We start from the raw sequence: 17164 nt of genomic DNA on the forward strand, positions 1-17164 counted from the left end.
TTCGGAATGAGGAAAGAAACTGGAGAAGCCCAAAGTGCCCACAGGAAGGTCACGCAATTTCCACACAACATGGAAGACCATATACAGATCGACCATGGTCTTACTGTATGCCGGAGGATGATCGAAGGTTTTAACAAACTACTCTCTTCTTGCAAAACCAGATTTTCTTCCTTTCTTTCTGCACACTCATCTAGTTCCCATGACCTCCTTGGGGCAGAGGCCCCTACTTCAGCAGCAACCTCAGTGGCTGTGCTTTGGCAGGAGTCGAGATTGAGATACAGGGGCACAAGGGGCAGGGAGACATTTTATTGTTAAGGCTGTGGGAAGAGGGAAGTACGTGAGAAGGTCTCAGTGAAACAGAAACACACAAAAGTATCAGTAAGGAGAATACAGTTTTCCTCCATGAGCACAAGTTGTTTGCCCAATGCTGTGTGAAATGGAGTGAATCAGGAATCAACTTCATTCGTTGCAAAGCCTTCTGGAAGTTGAGGTTCAGGCAGTGATTGCTGACTACAAGTCCCAAAATGCTTTGAGGCAGTGTAAGTGAGATCTTTATTCAGGCATTGGAAGAGGAAGGAACTAGTGGTTTAGCAAGCTGTTGCTCGCTGGAGGAAAGAATTAACAACGGAAATATAATGAGCAGGTGACTGGTGTCCCCGGAGCTTGCTTCAGCTGAATTCTCTCGTTCTCCTTTTCTCTTGAACCCACGCACGCATGTTGTTGGGAGATGGAGAATTGGAGACAATGTGCCAACTGGCTGATTGATTGTAAGGTGCTGCCCCCGAATCACCGTGTGACCTGGGAGAACGCTCAAGTTTGTGACCTTGCCTGGGCACTGAGGGATGGCGTCCTCCTGTGCCAGCTTCTTAACAACCTTCAGCCTCATTCTATCAATCTCAAGGAGATCAACCTCCGACCGCAGATGTCCCAGGTAGGTTCAACACCCTGTACCTTCGCCTCAATTTTACTCTCATTCGGGCTGGAAGACTCTCCCACACCACGGAGCGTGTTAGCATCCTTGGCCAGACCATTCCACAGGCCACGGTATTACTGAGCAGATCCCGTCAGAATATGTGAGCTGGTCAACCTAGGGGTGGGGAATACTCTCCCACACCGCGGAGCGTGTTAACATCCTTGGCCAGACCCCATCGCAGGCCACGGTATTACTGAGCAGATCCCGTCAGCAGAGTTGGGTCTGTGGACGATAGCAGAGAGAAGGACATTCCACTGGACTATATCATGGTTGATCTGTAAAATTTCTCTGATTTCTTTCCAGAACATTCCAGGTCAACAGTAAAGATAACAATTATGGTTTAGTTTGTAACTCAGAGAGAGTTGTACCTCTGATATTCTCTGGGCAAATTTACATTTCTGCCTTTAATGTTAGAGGCACGTTCCCTTTCTCTGAACTCTCTTGTGAGGAGAAAAATATTTTTAGCCCTCCTTGGGTTCCTCTGAAATACCCCAATTTGGTCCCCTTTCAACATCCAAGTCAGTCCAAATCCTCTCTTGTTTCCTCTGCTTTGTTCCTTTCCACACTGCTAAAAATATACAGACGTTCCTGTATCTCCGAGGTACACTAGTTCCATTCGACACAGCACTAAGAATGAAATGTTTTTGTTGGATCGAAGTAAGTGGCAGAGTTGTGAAATTAGTCAGCTCCGTCATGGATACTAGCCTCTGTAGTATCCAAGACACCTTCGAGGAGCGGTGCCTCAAGAAGGCAGCATCCATCATTACGGACCTCCATCACCGAGGACATGTCCATTGTTACCTTTAGAAAGGAGGTACAGAAGCCTGAAGACACACACTCAATGATTCAGAACAGCTTCTTCCCCTCTAAGTGGACATTGGTCCCATGAGCACTCTGTTTTTTTTTTAATTTCTGTTTTTGCACTACTTTTTAAAATAACTGTTTATTATACATATATATATATACACATATTCTCACTGCAATTCAGTTTATTTTTCTATATTTATCATGTTTTGCATTGTACTGCCGCTGCAAAGTGAACAAATCCCATGTCACAACGCCGGTGATATTAAACCTGATTCTGATTCTGAATCCGTAAGGACAGTAGTTTTCCCCCTACTCAAAAGAACTGGGGCGGTACAGTACCGAAGCGGTTAGCATAACACTATCGGACCGGCGACCTGGGTTCAATTCCTGCAGCCGTTAACTGTAAGGAATTTGTACATTCTCCCCGTGACCTCGTGGATTTCCTCCAAATGATCCAGTTTCCTCCCACTGTCCAAAGACGTACCTGTTGGTAGGTTAATTGATCATTGTAAATTGTCCTGTGTTTAGGCTAAGAACATAAGAAATAGGAGGAGGAGTAGGCCATTTGGCCCATCGAGCCTGCTCCGCCATTCACTAAGATTATGGCTAATCAGGCGATGGATTCATCTTCACCTACCTGCCTTTTCCCCATAACCCTTAATTCCCCTACTATGCAAAAAGGCTAGGTTTAAATCAGGGGTTTCTGGGCAGTATGGATCAAAGGGCCGGAAGGGGCTATTCTCTGCTGTGTCTCATTAAAATAAAATTAAAATTAAACTGCCTTGCTTCATATGATAAGGGTCACCATTCAGGTTCTCGAGTCTCTGCCAGGTCTCTGAGCAAACCCATCAATCCCGTCAATCCTATACCCTGGAACCTATCCTGTCCCACTGTTCACTCACCAACACCAGGGACAGCTTAGAGAAACTCCTGAAACTATTAACCAGCACAGTTCTGGGAAGTGAGAAGAACTGGGTGGGGGAGCATGTGAAGTCAAAGAGAGAACGTGCATACTCGTATGGACAACACCCTAGGCTGGGATCGAACTAGGGGTCACAGCAGCTGTGAGGTGTCGGCACTGCCCCGCTGCGCTGCCCAGCGAAGTCCACAGTCTCGGGAAATAGAACCACCACAGGACTGAGATGAGGAGATGTTTCTTACTTGTGAATCCATCTCCGAGGCGTCCTCATTGCATGTTTCTGACTGGGATCAGTGTGGGATTTGGGTCTTGCAGGAGTAGATAATATTGGGATAGGATGTGGATGGGGCAGGGACAGCTGTGATGCTGCTTGGAATGAGGGGTCGGCAGGCCAATTCTCTGTTTTCCATTGGTGCCAAAAGCAGCTGGGATTATATTACGGAATGTAAAGTCCTCATGGACATTGGGATTGCTGGCATGGGACAGGATTTAAAATAAGTTCACAAAAATTATTGGATGGCTTGTCATATGCGGAGCGTTTGATGGCTCTGGGCCTGTATTTACTAGAATTCAGAAGAATGAGGGGTGACCTCATTGATTTCTATCGAATGGTGAAAGGCCTCAAAAGAATGGATGTGGAGAGGATGTTTCCTATGGTGGGAGAGTCTAAGACCAGAGGACACAGCCTTAGAATGGAGGAGTGTCCTAGTAGAACAGAGATGAGGAGGAATTTCTTTAGCCAGAGCGTGGTGAATCTGTGAAATTTGTTGCCACATGTGGCTGTGGAGGCCAAGCTTTTATACTTATTTAAGGCAGAGGTTGACAGATTCTTGACTGGCCAGGGTATGAATACAGGGAGAAGGCACAAGATTGGGACTGAGAGGGAAAATGGATCAGACTCAGTGAGCCAAATGGCCTAATTCTGCTCCTATATCTATAGTCTTATGGTCTTAAGGATTAGGAAAAGTTCAGAGGGATATGAGGCCAGTGCAGGCAATGAAATGCACATTTATGAGGTAATGTTGCAGCTCTACGAAGCCTGCTTAGACCACACTTAGAGTATTGAGTTCAGTTCTTGTTTCCTCATTATAGGAGAGATGTGGAAGCTTTAGAGAGGGTACCGAGGAAATTTAGCAGGACGCTGCCTGGACTGGAGAGTGCATCTTATGAGGAGAGGCTGAGCAAGCTAAGGCTTTTTTCTTTGAATGAAGGAGGATGAGAGGTGACACGAGAGAAGTGTATATGATCATCAGCCAGCACATTCCCATCAGAGAGGCAATGGCTAACAATAGAGAACATGTTTTAAAGGTGTTAGGAGGAGAGTATAGAGGAGATGTTAAAGTTATTGCTTGACACACAGAGAGTTGTAAACGCCTGGGAGGCTCTGTCAAAGGTGGTGGCACTGTCAGATGCATCAGAGACAGTTTAGAGACTTATGAGGAAGGCACACGGGTGTATGAAAAATGAGGGGCTACACATTATGTAGCAGGGAAAAGTTAGACTAATCGTGGAGCAGGCGCAAAGGTTTTGTGGTGAACAGCCCGGCCTGTGCTGTACTATTCTGTTTTAAATAGGACTGGCTATGTTCAGCTATGGAAGCTAGGATCGGCTCTGTTCTACGGGTTAAATAGTTTAGATGGAGGAGGAGGCGTGAGGGACCCGTTTCTTTGCCTTAGGACTCCATGACTGCCTGGACTGGTTGTAACGTGTGTTGGCTGCAGCTTTGCTCCCCGGCTGCCAAGGCGTTGGGTCTTTGATTCCCTCCCCAAATCCCTTCCCGCTACCTCTCTCATCCTTGTCACTGCCCTGGTTTCTGCTCCAGTGAGGTCCATAGAGGCACCTCCAGCTGACACCAGGGAACTAACACCAATCATCGTCATTTCACTCAATTGAAGGATACCCTTACTGTCTCATGACTATCCAGGCTTCTGCCCAATGGGAGCTGTGAGATGAAATGGCCACAGAGCTACCTGCTGAATGACCTGAATTGATGAAGTGATCTGTTTAGATGACAAAACAGCTTTTTGCTGTATCTCAGGGCATGTGACAATGATAAACCAATTTACTAACAGTGGAGGATTAATGGAGACTGTTCTACTTGAGCAGGGACCAACCAAGTTGATTGGACAACGATCAGGACATTAGCAAGGTGTGTGAATGATATAGATGCTATACATGGAAGCTCCTTTACAACAGAATTTCTCAAGGCAGAAAGCATTGAATCTGTGGAGCTGTGGAGGTCAAGTCATTGGGTGTATTTCAAGGATAGGTTAATAGACTCCAGATTAGAAAGGGCATCAGAGGTTACTGGGAGAAGGCAGGAGAATTGGGTTGAGAGGGACAATAAATTAGCTATGATTGAATGGCAGAGCAGACTTGATGGGCTGAATGGCCTAATACTGCTCCAATGTTTTATGATCTGATGGTCTGGTGTATAATGATGAGAGGAATTGACCGTGTAGATAGTCAGAGGCTTTTCCCCAGGGCTGAAATGGCTAGCACAAGAGGGCATAGTTTTAAGGTGCTTGGAAGTAGGTACAGAGGAGATGTCAGGGGTAAGTTTTTTACGCAGAGAGTGGTGAATGCGTGGAATGGGCTGTCGGCGACAGTGGTGGAGGCAGATATAATAGGGTCTTTTAAGAGACACTTGGACAGATACAGGGAGGTCAGAAAAAAAGAGGACAATGGGTAACCCTAGGTAATTTCTCAGGTAAGGACGTGTTCGACACAGCTTTGTGGGCTGAAGGGCCTGTATTGTGCTGTAGGTTTTCTATGTTTCTATATCTGTGAATTTCCATGAAACCCAGAAACAGTCCAGGAATGAGTAGGAACAGGACCAGACTGTTGTGTATTTAATATTTCAGTTATATTTGACTAATCTTGTAAATATATTGTTTGATTATGCATTTTTGTTCGTTTAAATAACTTATGACAAGTTATATGCATGAATGTGTGAATTGCATATGTCATCGTGCTACCACATGTTATCTGCACACCTCGCTTAAAGTAAACACAAAGTTAGACCCTGTGTCCTCCTTTGAATTGGTTTAATGTTTTGAAGTTACAAGATGTATGAGAGGCTCACTGAGCTACCCTCTGGAGGGGGGAGTACTGACTGAGTGGCACAATTACTGGGCTCAATTCCCACCATGGCCCGTAAAGGGGTTGTTCATTCTCCCCATGACCATGTGGGCTTCACTCCAGATGCCCCAGTCTCCTCTGGCATTCGGGTTAGTAGTATGATTGGTCACATGGGCGGTACCGGCTCATTGGGCCAGAGGGGCCTGGTGCCATGCCGTCTCTCTAAAGTAAAATTAGAAAGAATGTTTGATGTTCTGAGCATTCCTCTCGATATGTTAAACAAGCTTGGGGACATGGTGCACAGTGACACAGCTCGGAGAGACGACGCCTCACAGTTCCACGTTCAGTCTGATCTCTGGTGCTGTTTGCGTGGAGATTGCTCATGTCTCTCTGACCACATGGGTTTCCTCCAGGTGCTCTGGTTTCCGTCCACATCCCAAAGCACACGGTTACGTGTCTGTCATGCACAACTGAGTGTCAGAATCTGGAGGGGCTCAGGAAACTGGAAGAACAAACGGGATGAGGGTAGGAATACTGTAAAGATTGATCGGAAGATAGTGTAGACTCTGTAGGCCTGTTTCCAGGCTGTAGTGTATCCCTCTGAAGAACAATCATTCTCCTGTCAAAACAGTAGATTGAATCATTTACAAACCAGTTCTGAAACAGAACTGTCTGTCACTTTCAAACAAGGATACAAATTGGGGTGATAGAAGGCCGTGTATCACAGTGAAACAGGATGGTGTAGTAGAGTGAAACAAGGCCGTGTATCACAGTGGACCAGGGCCGTGTATCACAGTGGACCAGGGCTGTGTATCACAGTGGACTAGGGCTGTGTATCACAGTGAAACAGGATGGTGTATCAAAGTGAAACAAGGCCGTGTATCGCAGTAGACCAGGGCCGTGTATCACAGTGGACCAGGGCCGTGTATCGCAGTGGAACAGGACTGTGTAGTAGAGTGGATTATGGCTATTTATCACATTAATCCAGAAGCACAATGTATTGCATTTGTGGGATGCACCATAATAAAACACATAGCCATGTATCAGATTAGACAATGGAAGTATATTACATTAACAACATCACTAAAAAACACAGGGCAGTGTATTGCATTAAAACAGGGGAGATAGAAGTAATTAATGGCTGCGGTCCTGTGTTCTCTGGAATTTAGAAGATTGAACCGATGGATGTGGTCTGGGTGCTTCAGTGAAGATCGGCTCTGCAGTGTGCTCGAAACTGATTTCTCCTGGACTAATCCTAACCTCCCCATCCTCTGCACTAATCCTAAACACTGTCCTCTGCACTAATCCTAACCTCCCCATCCTCTTCACTAATCCTAACCTCCCCATCCTCTGCACTAATCCTAACCTCCCCATCCTCTGCACTAATCCTAACCTCCCCATCCTCTGCACTAATCCTAACCTCCCCATCCTCTGCACTAATCCTAACCTCCCCATCCTCTTCACTAATCCTAACCTCCCCATCCTCTGCACTAATCCTAACCTCCCCATCCTCTGCACTAATCCTAACCTCCCCATCCTCTTCACTAATCCTAACCTCCCCATCCTCTGCACTAATCCTAACCTCCCCATCCTCTGCACTAATCCTAACCTCCCCATCCTCTTCACTAATCCTAACCTCCCCATCCTCTTCACTAATCCTAACCTCCCCATCCTCTGCACTAATCCTAACCTCCCCATCCTCTGCACTAATCCTAACCTCCCCATCCTCTGCACTAATCCTAACCTCCCCATCCTCTTCACTAATCCTAACCTCCCCATCCTCTGCACTAATCCTAACCTCCCCATCCTCTGCACTAATCCTAACCTCCCCATCCTCTTCACTAATCCTAACCTCCCCATCCTCTTCACTAATCCTAACCTCCCCATCCTCTGCACTAATCCTAAACACAGTCCTCTGCGCTAATCCTAAACACTGTCCTCTTCACTAATCCTAACCTCCCCATCCTCTGCACTAATCCTAACCTCCCCATCCTCTGCACTAATCCTAAACACTGTCCTCTTCACTAATCCTAACCTCCCCATCCTCTGCACTAATCCTAACCTCCCCATCCTCTGCACTAATCCTAACCTCCCCATCCTCTTCACTAATCCTAACCTCCCCATCCTCTGCACTATTCCTAAACACAGTCCTCTGCGCTAATCCTAAACACTGTCCTCTTCACTAATCCTAACCTCCCCATCCTCTGCACTTATCCTAACCTCCCCATCCTCTGCACTAATCCTAAACACTGTCCTCTTCACTAATCCTAACCTCCCCATCCTCTGCACTAATCCTAACCTCCCCATCCTCTGCACTAATCCTAAACACTGTCCTCTTCACTAATCCTAACCTCCCCATCCTCTTCACTAATGCTAACCTCCCCATCCTCTTCACTAATCCTAACCTCCCCATCCTCTGCACTAATCCTAACCTCCCCATCCTCTGCACTAATCCTAACCTCCCCATCCTCTTCACTAATCCTAACCTCCCCATCCTCTGCACTAATCCTAACCTCCCCATCCTCTTCACTAATCCTAACCTCCCCATCCTCTGCACTAATCCTAACCTCCCCATCCCCTTCACTAATCCTAACCTCCCCATCCCCTTCACTAATCCTAACCTCCCCATCCTCTGCACTAATCCTAACCTCCCCATCCTCTGCACTAATCCTAAACACTGTCCTCTGCGCTAATCCTAACCTCCCCATCCCCTTCACTAATCCTAACCTCCCCATCCCCTTCACTAATCCTAACCTCCCCATCCTCTTCACTAATCCTAACCTCCCCATCCTCTTCACTAATCCTAACCTCCCCATCCTCTGCACTAATCCTAAACACAGTCCTCTGTGCTAATCCTAAACACAGTCCACTGCGCTAATCCTAAACACAGTCCTCTGTGCTAATCCTAAACACAGTCCTCTGTGCTAATCCTAAACACAGTCCTCTGTGCTAATCCTAAACTGACCATTAAACCCACAGATAAAGTGGGGGGGTGGTGCTGTAGTAGAATGGCAGACTGACCTCTACCTTGCTGAGGCCAGGCAACAGCTGCCAGGCATCGCCTCTTACTTCCCCCTCAGGCAGGATCCTACTGAGGCGATTGATTCCCACACCATCACTGACCTTATTAACTCTGGGGATCTCCCATCCACTGCCATCAACCTCAAGGTTCCCTCACCCTGCACCTGCAATTTATACCCCCTGCCTAAGGCCTGAAACCTGCCTGTCCAGGTAGACCCATTCTTTCTGCATGTTCCTGCCACACATAACTCCTACCTGCATTCCTCCATGGTTCAGTCCTTCTTACCTGTATCCGTGACACTTCAAATGCTCTTAATCTTTTCAATGATTTCAAGTTTCCTGGCCCCTATGATCTTATTTTCACTATGGATGGCCAGTCTCTGGAGACCTCCATTCCCCACCAGGAAGGTCTCAAAGCTCTCCGTTCCTTCCTGGAAACCAAACCCAACCAGTTCCCCTCCACCACCACTCTCCTCCATCTGGCGAACATTCTCACTCCGTATCTGTATAATTTCTTCTTTGGCTCCTCCCATTTTCTTCAAACAAAAGGTGCAGCCACGGGCACTGGCATGGGTCCCCGCTATGCCTGCCTGTTGGTCGGTAACATGGAAGCCTACACTAGTATCACTCCCCAACTTCTCCTGCTCTACATCGGAGATGCTTCCCACATCCACACAGGGCTTGTTGACTTCATCAACTTTGCCTCCAACTTCCACTCTACCCTCAAATTTACCTAATTCATTTCTGACACCCCATCCCTTTTCTCAATCTCTCTGGAGACAACTTAACCATTGATGACATAGCTGCCTGGACAATACCTCTTCCCATGCTGTTACATGTGCAACTCTCAGTTCAACTAGCGGCTTAGTATAGGGGCTGATCGCCCCCTGCCCGGCCAAACGTCAGAAATCTCGTTTGGGTGGATGTTGCGTGATGTGTCCCCTGTTACAAATCAGTACCCCGAAATTACAAACAGTACACAATATGCAATTAAATGACTAAGCTTTATCATTCTTACTTTGACTATATGGTTAGTAAAGAAAACAAAGAGAAAGGGCCCATTCTCATGAAACAGTCTAATGCATTACGTTGGAGCTCACTGATAAGGCCATTCGACCTCCTCCGATCGTCACTGACCTTCTGACCCTTACTGCCAGGCCACTCCGTCCAGCAGTCTACCAACTGTCTCCATTCGCGTCTTCTCTCCTCATCTCTCCCTAGCTGCCAGACACAAGAAAGAACAACATTCCGCTCATTGGCCATCATGCTCTGTTATCTCTAGTCACAACCCAAACATTGCTGCCACAGAGAAACCATTACCTCAGCAGTGGAACATTACAGAGAGGTCATTACTTTAGCGGTGAAACTTTACTGCACATTACACTTGTAAAAATGCTATCCCTTACTCTCAATTTCTCCATCTCTGCCACATCTGCTCTCAGGATGAGATTTTTCATTCCAGAATGGAGATGTCCTCCTTCTTCATAGAAAGGGGCTTCCTTTCCTCTTCCATTAATGCTACCCTCAAATGCATCTCTTCCATTTTGTGCACATCTACCCTCACCTTATACACCCCACAAGGGTTAGGGTTCCTCTTGTCCTCACCTACCACCCCACCAGCCTCCAGGTCCAGCGCATATTTCTCTCTAATTTCTGCCATCTCCAACGGGATCCCACCACCAAGCATATCTCCCCCAACCCCCCACTTTCTGTGGGAATCTCTACCAACATGATTCCCTTGTCCTTTTGTCCCTTCCCACTGATCTCCCTCCTGGCACTTATCCTTGCAAGATGAACAATTCCTCCCTCACCACCATTCAGGACAACAAACGGTCCTTCCAGAAGAGACAACAATTCATCTGTGAGTCTGTTGGGGTCAAACACTGTGCTCAGTGCTCCCAGTGTTGTGTCCTGTACATTGTTGAGACCCAATGTAGATTGGGGACTGCTTTGTCGAGCACCTATGCTCCATCCACCAGAAAAAAACAGGATCTCCCAGTGGCCACCCATTTGAATTTCACTTCCCATTCCCATTCTGACGTGTCAGTCCATGAAAAAGCCACACTGAGGTTGGTTATATTCCCCCTGGGTAGCCTCCAACCTGATGGCATGAACATCATAGAAACATGGAAAACCTACAGCACAGTACAGGCCCTTCAGCCCACAAAGTTGTGCCGAACAAGTCCCTACCTTCGAAATTACTAGGGCTACCTATAGCCCTCTATTTTTCTAAGCTCACTGTACCTATCCAAAAGTCTCTTAAAAGACTCTATCATATCTGCCTCTACCACTGTTGCCGGCAGCCCATTCCACGCAGTCACCACACCCTGAGTAAAAAACTTACCCCTGACATCTCCTCTGTACCTACTCCCCAGCACCTTAGACCTGTGTCCTTTTGCGGCCGCCATTTCAGCCCTGGGAAAAAGCCTCTGACTATCCACATGATCAATGCCTCTCATCATCTTGTACACCTCTATCAGGTCACCTCTCATCCTCCTTCGCTCCAAGGAGAAAAAACAGAGTTCACTCAACCTGTTTTCATAAAGCATGCTCCCTCAAACTGGCAACATCCTTGTAATTCTCCTCTGCACCCTTTCTATGGTTTCCACATCAACTTCTTGAACTTTCAGTAATGCCCCCCTTCACCATTCCCCATCCCCATTTCCCTCTCTCATCTTATCTTCTTACCTGCCAGTCCCCTCCCTCTGGTGCTTCTTCCCCTTTTCTTCTCCCATGGCCTTCAGTCCTCCATTAGATTCCTGCTTTGATGTTTGATATTTGATGTGTTGGCTGCTTGCATTTTGCTGCTTGTGCAATTTGTTCTTTTTTTTTGTATATTGTGTGTTTGATGTTTTCTTGAACAAGTTCCATGGTGTTTCTAAGGGTGGATGAATCTCAGAGTTGTGTTATGTATAATTAATTGATAATAAATGTACTTTGAATCTTTGAATGAAGGAAAATCATGTTGAGACCTAGCAAATATTGAAAAGCCTGCATAGAGTGGATGTGGAGAGAATGTTTCATATAATGGAAGAATCTAGGATTAAAGGCACAGCCTCAGAATAGAAGTACACCTCTGCAGGCAGAGATGAGGAGGAATTTCTTTAGCCAGAGCGTGGTGAGTATGAGGAATCCATTGTCACAGATAGCTGTGGAGGCCGAGTCACTGGGTACAATTAATGCAGAGGTTAGTAGGTTCCTGATTGGCAAGGGCATTGTAGATTACCAGGAGAAGGCAGAAGGATGGAATAATAATCAGCCAGGATAGAATGGCAGAGCAGGTTAGATGGGCCGAATGGTCTAATTCTGCTTCTCTGTCTAGTGGCCTTGGGCATTGCAGTAAAATGCAGAGCAATATTTTTTATTATAACAGGACAATGTAATGTATTTAAACACCAAGTAATATTTCAGACTAAATGTAGAACACTAAAAGAATGAGCAAACTGAAACACTGACAATACAACAGAGCGTTGCACAGGGGAGTTTAACACATTAAAGCAAGCCAATATTTCACAGAAATACAGGGCAATGTATTGTACTGAAGTTATACAATGAAAGCAGGAAACAACGCAGGACGAATGTGGCTCAAAGGTTCACTCAACGTGTACAGTATAAAACCTGAAATTCCTTCTCTTCACCCACATCCACAAAATGAAGAGACCCCACAGAATGAATGATAGGAACATGAAAGCCCCAAAGCCCCCCTCCACCCTCCTTTTGCACAATATCTGCAGAAGCATTGAGTCCCACCTGCACTAGGAGAGGCACCGACACCACCCCCCAACCCGCAGCATGTGTGCAACAGCAGAAGCCCTGTCACCCCCACCCCCACCACCAACACCAGCATGTGTGCAACAGCAGAAACCCCGATACTACCCCCCCCAACCCACCACCAGCGTGTGTGCAACAGCAGAAACCCCGACACTACACCCCCAACCCCAACACCAGCATGTGTGCAACAGCAGAAACCCCGACACTACACCCCCAACCCCAACACCAGCATGTGTGCAACAGCAGAAGCCCTGTCACCCCCACCCCCACCACCAACACCAGCATGTGTGCAACAGCAGAAACCCCGATACTACCCCCCCCAACCCACCACCAGCGTGTGTGCAACAGCAGAAACCCCGACACTACACCCCCAACCCACCACCAGCGTGTGTGCAACAGCAGAAACCCCGACACTACACCCCCAACCCCACCACCAGTGTGTGTGCAACAGCAGAAGCTCCAGAGAATCCTGGATGCAGAGTGCATCAAAACAACAGTCCGTGACCCAGCTCATCGGTATCTCAGACAAGCACAGTCCGTAACCCAGGTCTCTGGTATCTCAGACAAGCACAGTCCGTAACCCAGGTCTCCGGTATCTCAGACAAGCGCAGTCCGTAACCCTGGTCTCCAGTATCTCAGACAAGCGCAGTCCGTAACCCTGGTCTCCAGTATCTCAGACAAGCACAGTCCGTAACCCTGGTCTCCAGTATCTCAGACAAGCACAGTCCGTAACCCAGGTCTCCGGTATCTCAGACAAGCGCAGTCCGTAACCCTGGTCTCCAGTATCTCAGACAAGCGCAGTCCGTAACCCTGGTCTCCAGTATCTCAGACAAGCACAGTCCGTAACCCTGGTCTCCAGTATCTCAGACAAGTGCAGTCCGTAACCCAGGTCTCCGGTATCTCAGACAAGTGCAGTCCGTAACCCTGGTCTCCAGTATCTCAGACAAGCGCAGTCCGTGACCCAGCTCACCGGTATCTCAGACAAGCGCAGTCTGTAACCCAGCTCTCCGGTACCTCAGACAAGCGCAGTCCGTGACCCAGCTCTCCGGTATCTCAGACAAGCGCAGTCCGTAACCCTGGTCTCCGGTATCTCAGACAAGCGCAGTCCGTGACCCAGGTCTCCGGTATCTCAGACAAGCACAGTCCGTAACCCAGCTCTCCGGTATCTCAGACAAGCACAGCCCATAACCCAGCTCTCCGGTATCTCAGACAAGCGCAGTCCATAACTCTGGTCTCCGGTATCTCAGACAAGCGCAGCCCGTGACCCAGGTCTCCGGTATCTCAGACAAGAGCAGTCCGTGACCCTGGTCTCCAGTATCTGAGACAAGCGCAGTCCGTAACCCAGCTCTCTGGTATCTCAGACAAGCGCAGTCCGTAACCCTGGTCTCCGGTATCTCAGACAAGCGCAGCCCGTGACCCAGGTCTCCGGTATCTCAGACAAGCGCAGTCCATGACCCAGGTCTCTGGTATCTCAGACAAGCGCAGTCCGTGACCCAGGTCTCCGGTATCCCAGACAAGCGCAGTCCGTAACCCAGCTCTCTGGTATCTCAGACAAGCACAGTCCGTAACCCTGGTCTCCAGTATCTCAGACAAGCGCAGTCCGTAACCCTGGTCTCCAGTATCTCAGACAAGCGCAGTCCATGACCCAGGTCTCCGGTATCTCAGACAAGCGCAGTCCGTGACCCAGCTCTCTGGTATCTCAGACAAGCACAGTCCGTAACCCTGGTCTCCAGTATCTCAGACAAGCGCAGTCCGTAACCCTGGTCTCCAGTATCTCAGACAAGCGCAGTCCATGACCCAGGTCTCCGGTATCTCAGACAAGCGCAGTCCGTGACCCAGGTCTCCGGTATCTCAGACAAGCACAGTCCGTAACCCTGGTCTCCAGTATCTCAGCCAAGCGCAGTCCGTAACCCATGTCTCCGGTATCTCAGACAAGCGCAGTCCGTGACCCATGTATCTGGTATCTCAGACAAGCACAGTCCGTAACCCTGGTCTCTGGTATCTCAGACAAGCGCAGTCCGTGACCCAGGTCTCCGGTATCTCAGACAAGCACAGTCCGTGACCCATGTATCTGGTATCTGAGACAAGCGCAGTCCGTAACCCTGGTCTCTGGTATCTCAGACAAGCGCAGTCCGTAACCCATGTCTCTGGTATCTGAGACAAGCGCAGTCCGTAACCCTGGTCTCTGGTATCTCAGACAAGCGCAGTCCGTAACCCTGGTCTCTGGTATCTCAGACAAGCGCAGTCCGTAACCCATGTCTCTGGTATCTGAGACAAGCGCAGTCCGTAACCCTGGTCTCTGGTATCTCAGACAAGCGCAGTCCGTAACCCATGTCTCTGGTATCTGAGACAAGCGCAGTCCGTAACCCTGGTCTCCAGTATCTCAGACAAGCGCAGTCCGTAACCCATGTCTCTGGTATCTGAGACAAGCGCAGTCCGTAACCCTGGTCTCCAGTATCTCAGACAAGCGCAGTCCGTAACCCATGTCTCTGGTATCTGAGACAAGCGCAGTACGTAACCCTGGTCTCCAGTATCTCAGACAAGCGCAGTCCGTAACCCATGTCTCTGGTATCTGAGACAAGCGCAGTCCGTAACCCTGGTCTCCAGTATCTCAGACAAGCGCAGTCCGTAACCCTGGTCTCCAGTATCTCAGACAAGCGCAGTCCGTGACCCATGTATCTGGTATCTGAGACAAGCGCAGTCCGTAACCCTGGTCTCCAGTATCTCAGACAAGCGCAGTCCGTGACCCATGTATCTGGTATCTGAGACAAGCGCAGTCCGTAACCCTGGTCTCCGGTATCTCAGACAAGCGCAGTCCGTGACCCATGTATCTGGTATCTGAGACAAGCGCAGTCTGTAACCCTGGTCTCCAGTATCTCAGACAAGCGCAGCCCGTAGCCCTGGTCTCCGGTATCTCAGACAAGCGCAGTCCGTAACCCTGGTCTCCAGTATCTCAGACAAGCGCAGCCCGTAGCCCTGGTCTCCGGTATCTCAGACAAGCGCAGCCCGTAACCCTGGTCTCCGGTATCTCAGACAAGCGCAGTCCGTGACCCAGGTCTCCGGTATCTCAGACAAGCACAGCCCGTAACCCAGCTCACCGGTATCTCAGACAAGCACAGTCCGTAACCCTGGTCTCCAGTATCTCAGACAAGCGCAGTCCGTGACCCTGGTCTCCAGTATCTCAGACAAGCGCAGTCCGTGACCCTGGTCTCCAGTATTTCAGACAAGCGCAGTCTGTGACCCAGGTCTCCGGTATCTCAGACAAGCGCAGTCCGTAACCCAGCTCACCGGTATCTCAGACAAGCGCAGTCCATGACCCATGTCTCTGGTATCTCAGACAAGCACAGTCCGTAACCTTGGTCTCTGGTATCTCAGACAAGCGCAGCCCGTGACCCAGCTCTCCGGTATCTCAGACAAGCGCAGTCCGTAGCCCTGGTCTCCAGTATTTCAGACAAGCGCAGTCCGTAACCCTGGTCTCCAGTATCTCAGACAAGCGCAGCCCGTAACCCTGGTCTCCAGTATTTCAGACAAGCGCAGCCCGTGACCCAGGTCTCCGGTATCTCAGACAAGCGCAGTCCGTGACCCAGGTCTCCGGTATCTCAGACAAGCGCAGCCCGTGACCCAGGTCTCCGGTATCTCAGACAAGCGCAGTCCGTGACCCTGGTCTCCAGTATCTCAGACAAGCGCAGTCCGTGACCCATGTCTCTGGTATCTGAGACAAGCGCAGTCCGTAACCCATGTCTCTGGTATCTGAGACAAGCGCAGTCTGTGACCCAGGTCTCCGGTATCTCAGACAAGCGCAGTCCGTAACCCAGCTCACCGGTATCTCAGACAAGCGCAGTCCATGACCCATGTCTCTGGTATCTCAGACAAGCACAGTCCGTAACCTTGGTCTCTGGTATCTCAGACAAGCGCAGCCCGTGACCCAGGTCTCCGGTATCTCAGACAAGCGCAGCCCGTAACCCAGCTCTCCAGTATCTCAGACAAGCGCAGTCCGTAACCCTGGTCTCCAGTATCTCAGACAAGCGCAGTCCGTAACCCAGGTCTCCGGTATCTCAGACAAGCGCAGTCCGTAACCCTGGTCTCCAGTATCTCAGACAAGCGCAGCCCGTAACCCTGGTCTCCAGTATTTCAGACAAGCGCAGCCCGTGACCCAGGTCTCCGGTATCTCAGACAAGCGCAGTCCGTGACCCAGGTCTCCGGTATCTCAGACAAGCGCAGTCCGTAACCCTGGTCTCCGGTATCTCAGACAAGCACAGTCCGTAACCCTGGTCTCCGGTATCTCAGACAAGCGCAGTCCGTAACCCTGGTCTCCAGTATCTCAGACAAGCACAGCCCGTAACCCAGCTCTCCAGTATCTCAGACAAGCGCAGTCCGTAACCCTGGTCTCCGGTATCTCAGACAAACGCAGTCCGTAACCCTGGTCTCCAGTATCTCAGACAAGCGCAGTCCGTAACCCTGGTCTCCAGTATTTCAGACAAGCGCAGTCCGTAACCCTGGTCTCCAGTATCTCAGACAAGCGCAGTCTGTAACCCTGGTCTCCAGTATCTCAGGCAAGCGCAGCCCATAACCCTGGTCTCCAGTATCTCAGA

At 49.1% G+C, this 17164-nt stretch overlaps 1 protein-coding gene across 1 annotated transcript in view; it reads left to right on the plus strand.

The window, feature by feature from the left end:
* The first annotated feature begins 588 nt into the window (after positions 1-588).
* The window catches only part of LOC132406553 (proto-oncogene vav-like), a 168353-nt gene continuing 151777 nt past the window's right edge, over positions 589-17164 (plus strand). Inside the window, exon 1 of the mRNA XM_059992375.1 lies at positions 589-931. Coding sequence (XP_059848358.1) covers positions 728-931 — 204 coding nt within the window. The 5' untranslated portion in view covers positions 589-727. The remainder of the gene's footprint in view (positions 932-17164) is intronic.

Source organism: Hypanus sabinus, chromosome 16, assembly GCF_030144855.1.
Source record: "Hypanus sabinus isolate sHypSab1 chromosome 16, sHypSab1.hap1, whole genome shotgun sequence".
NCBI lineage: Eukaryota > Metazoa > Chordata > Chondrichthyes > Myliobatiformes > Dasyatidae > Hypanus > Hypanus sabinus.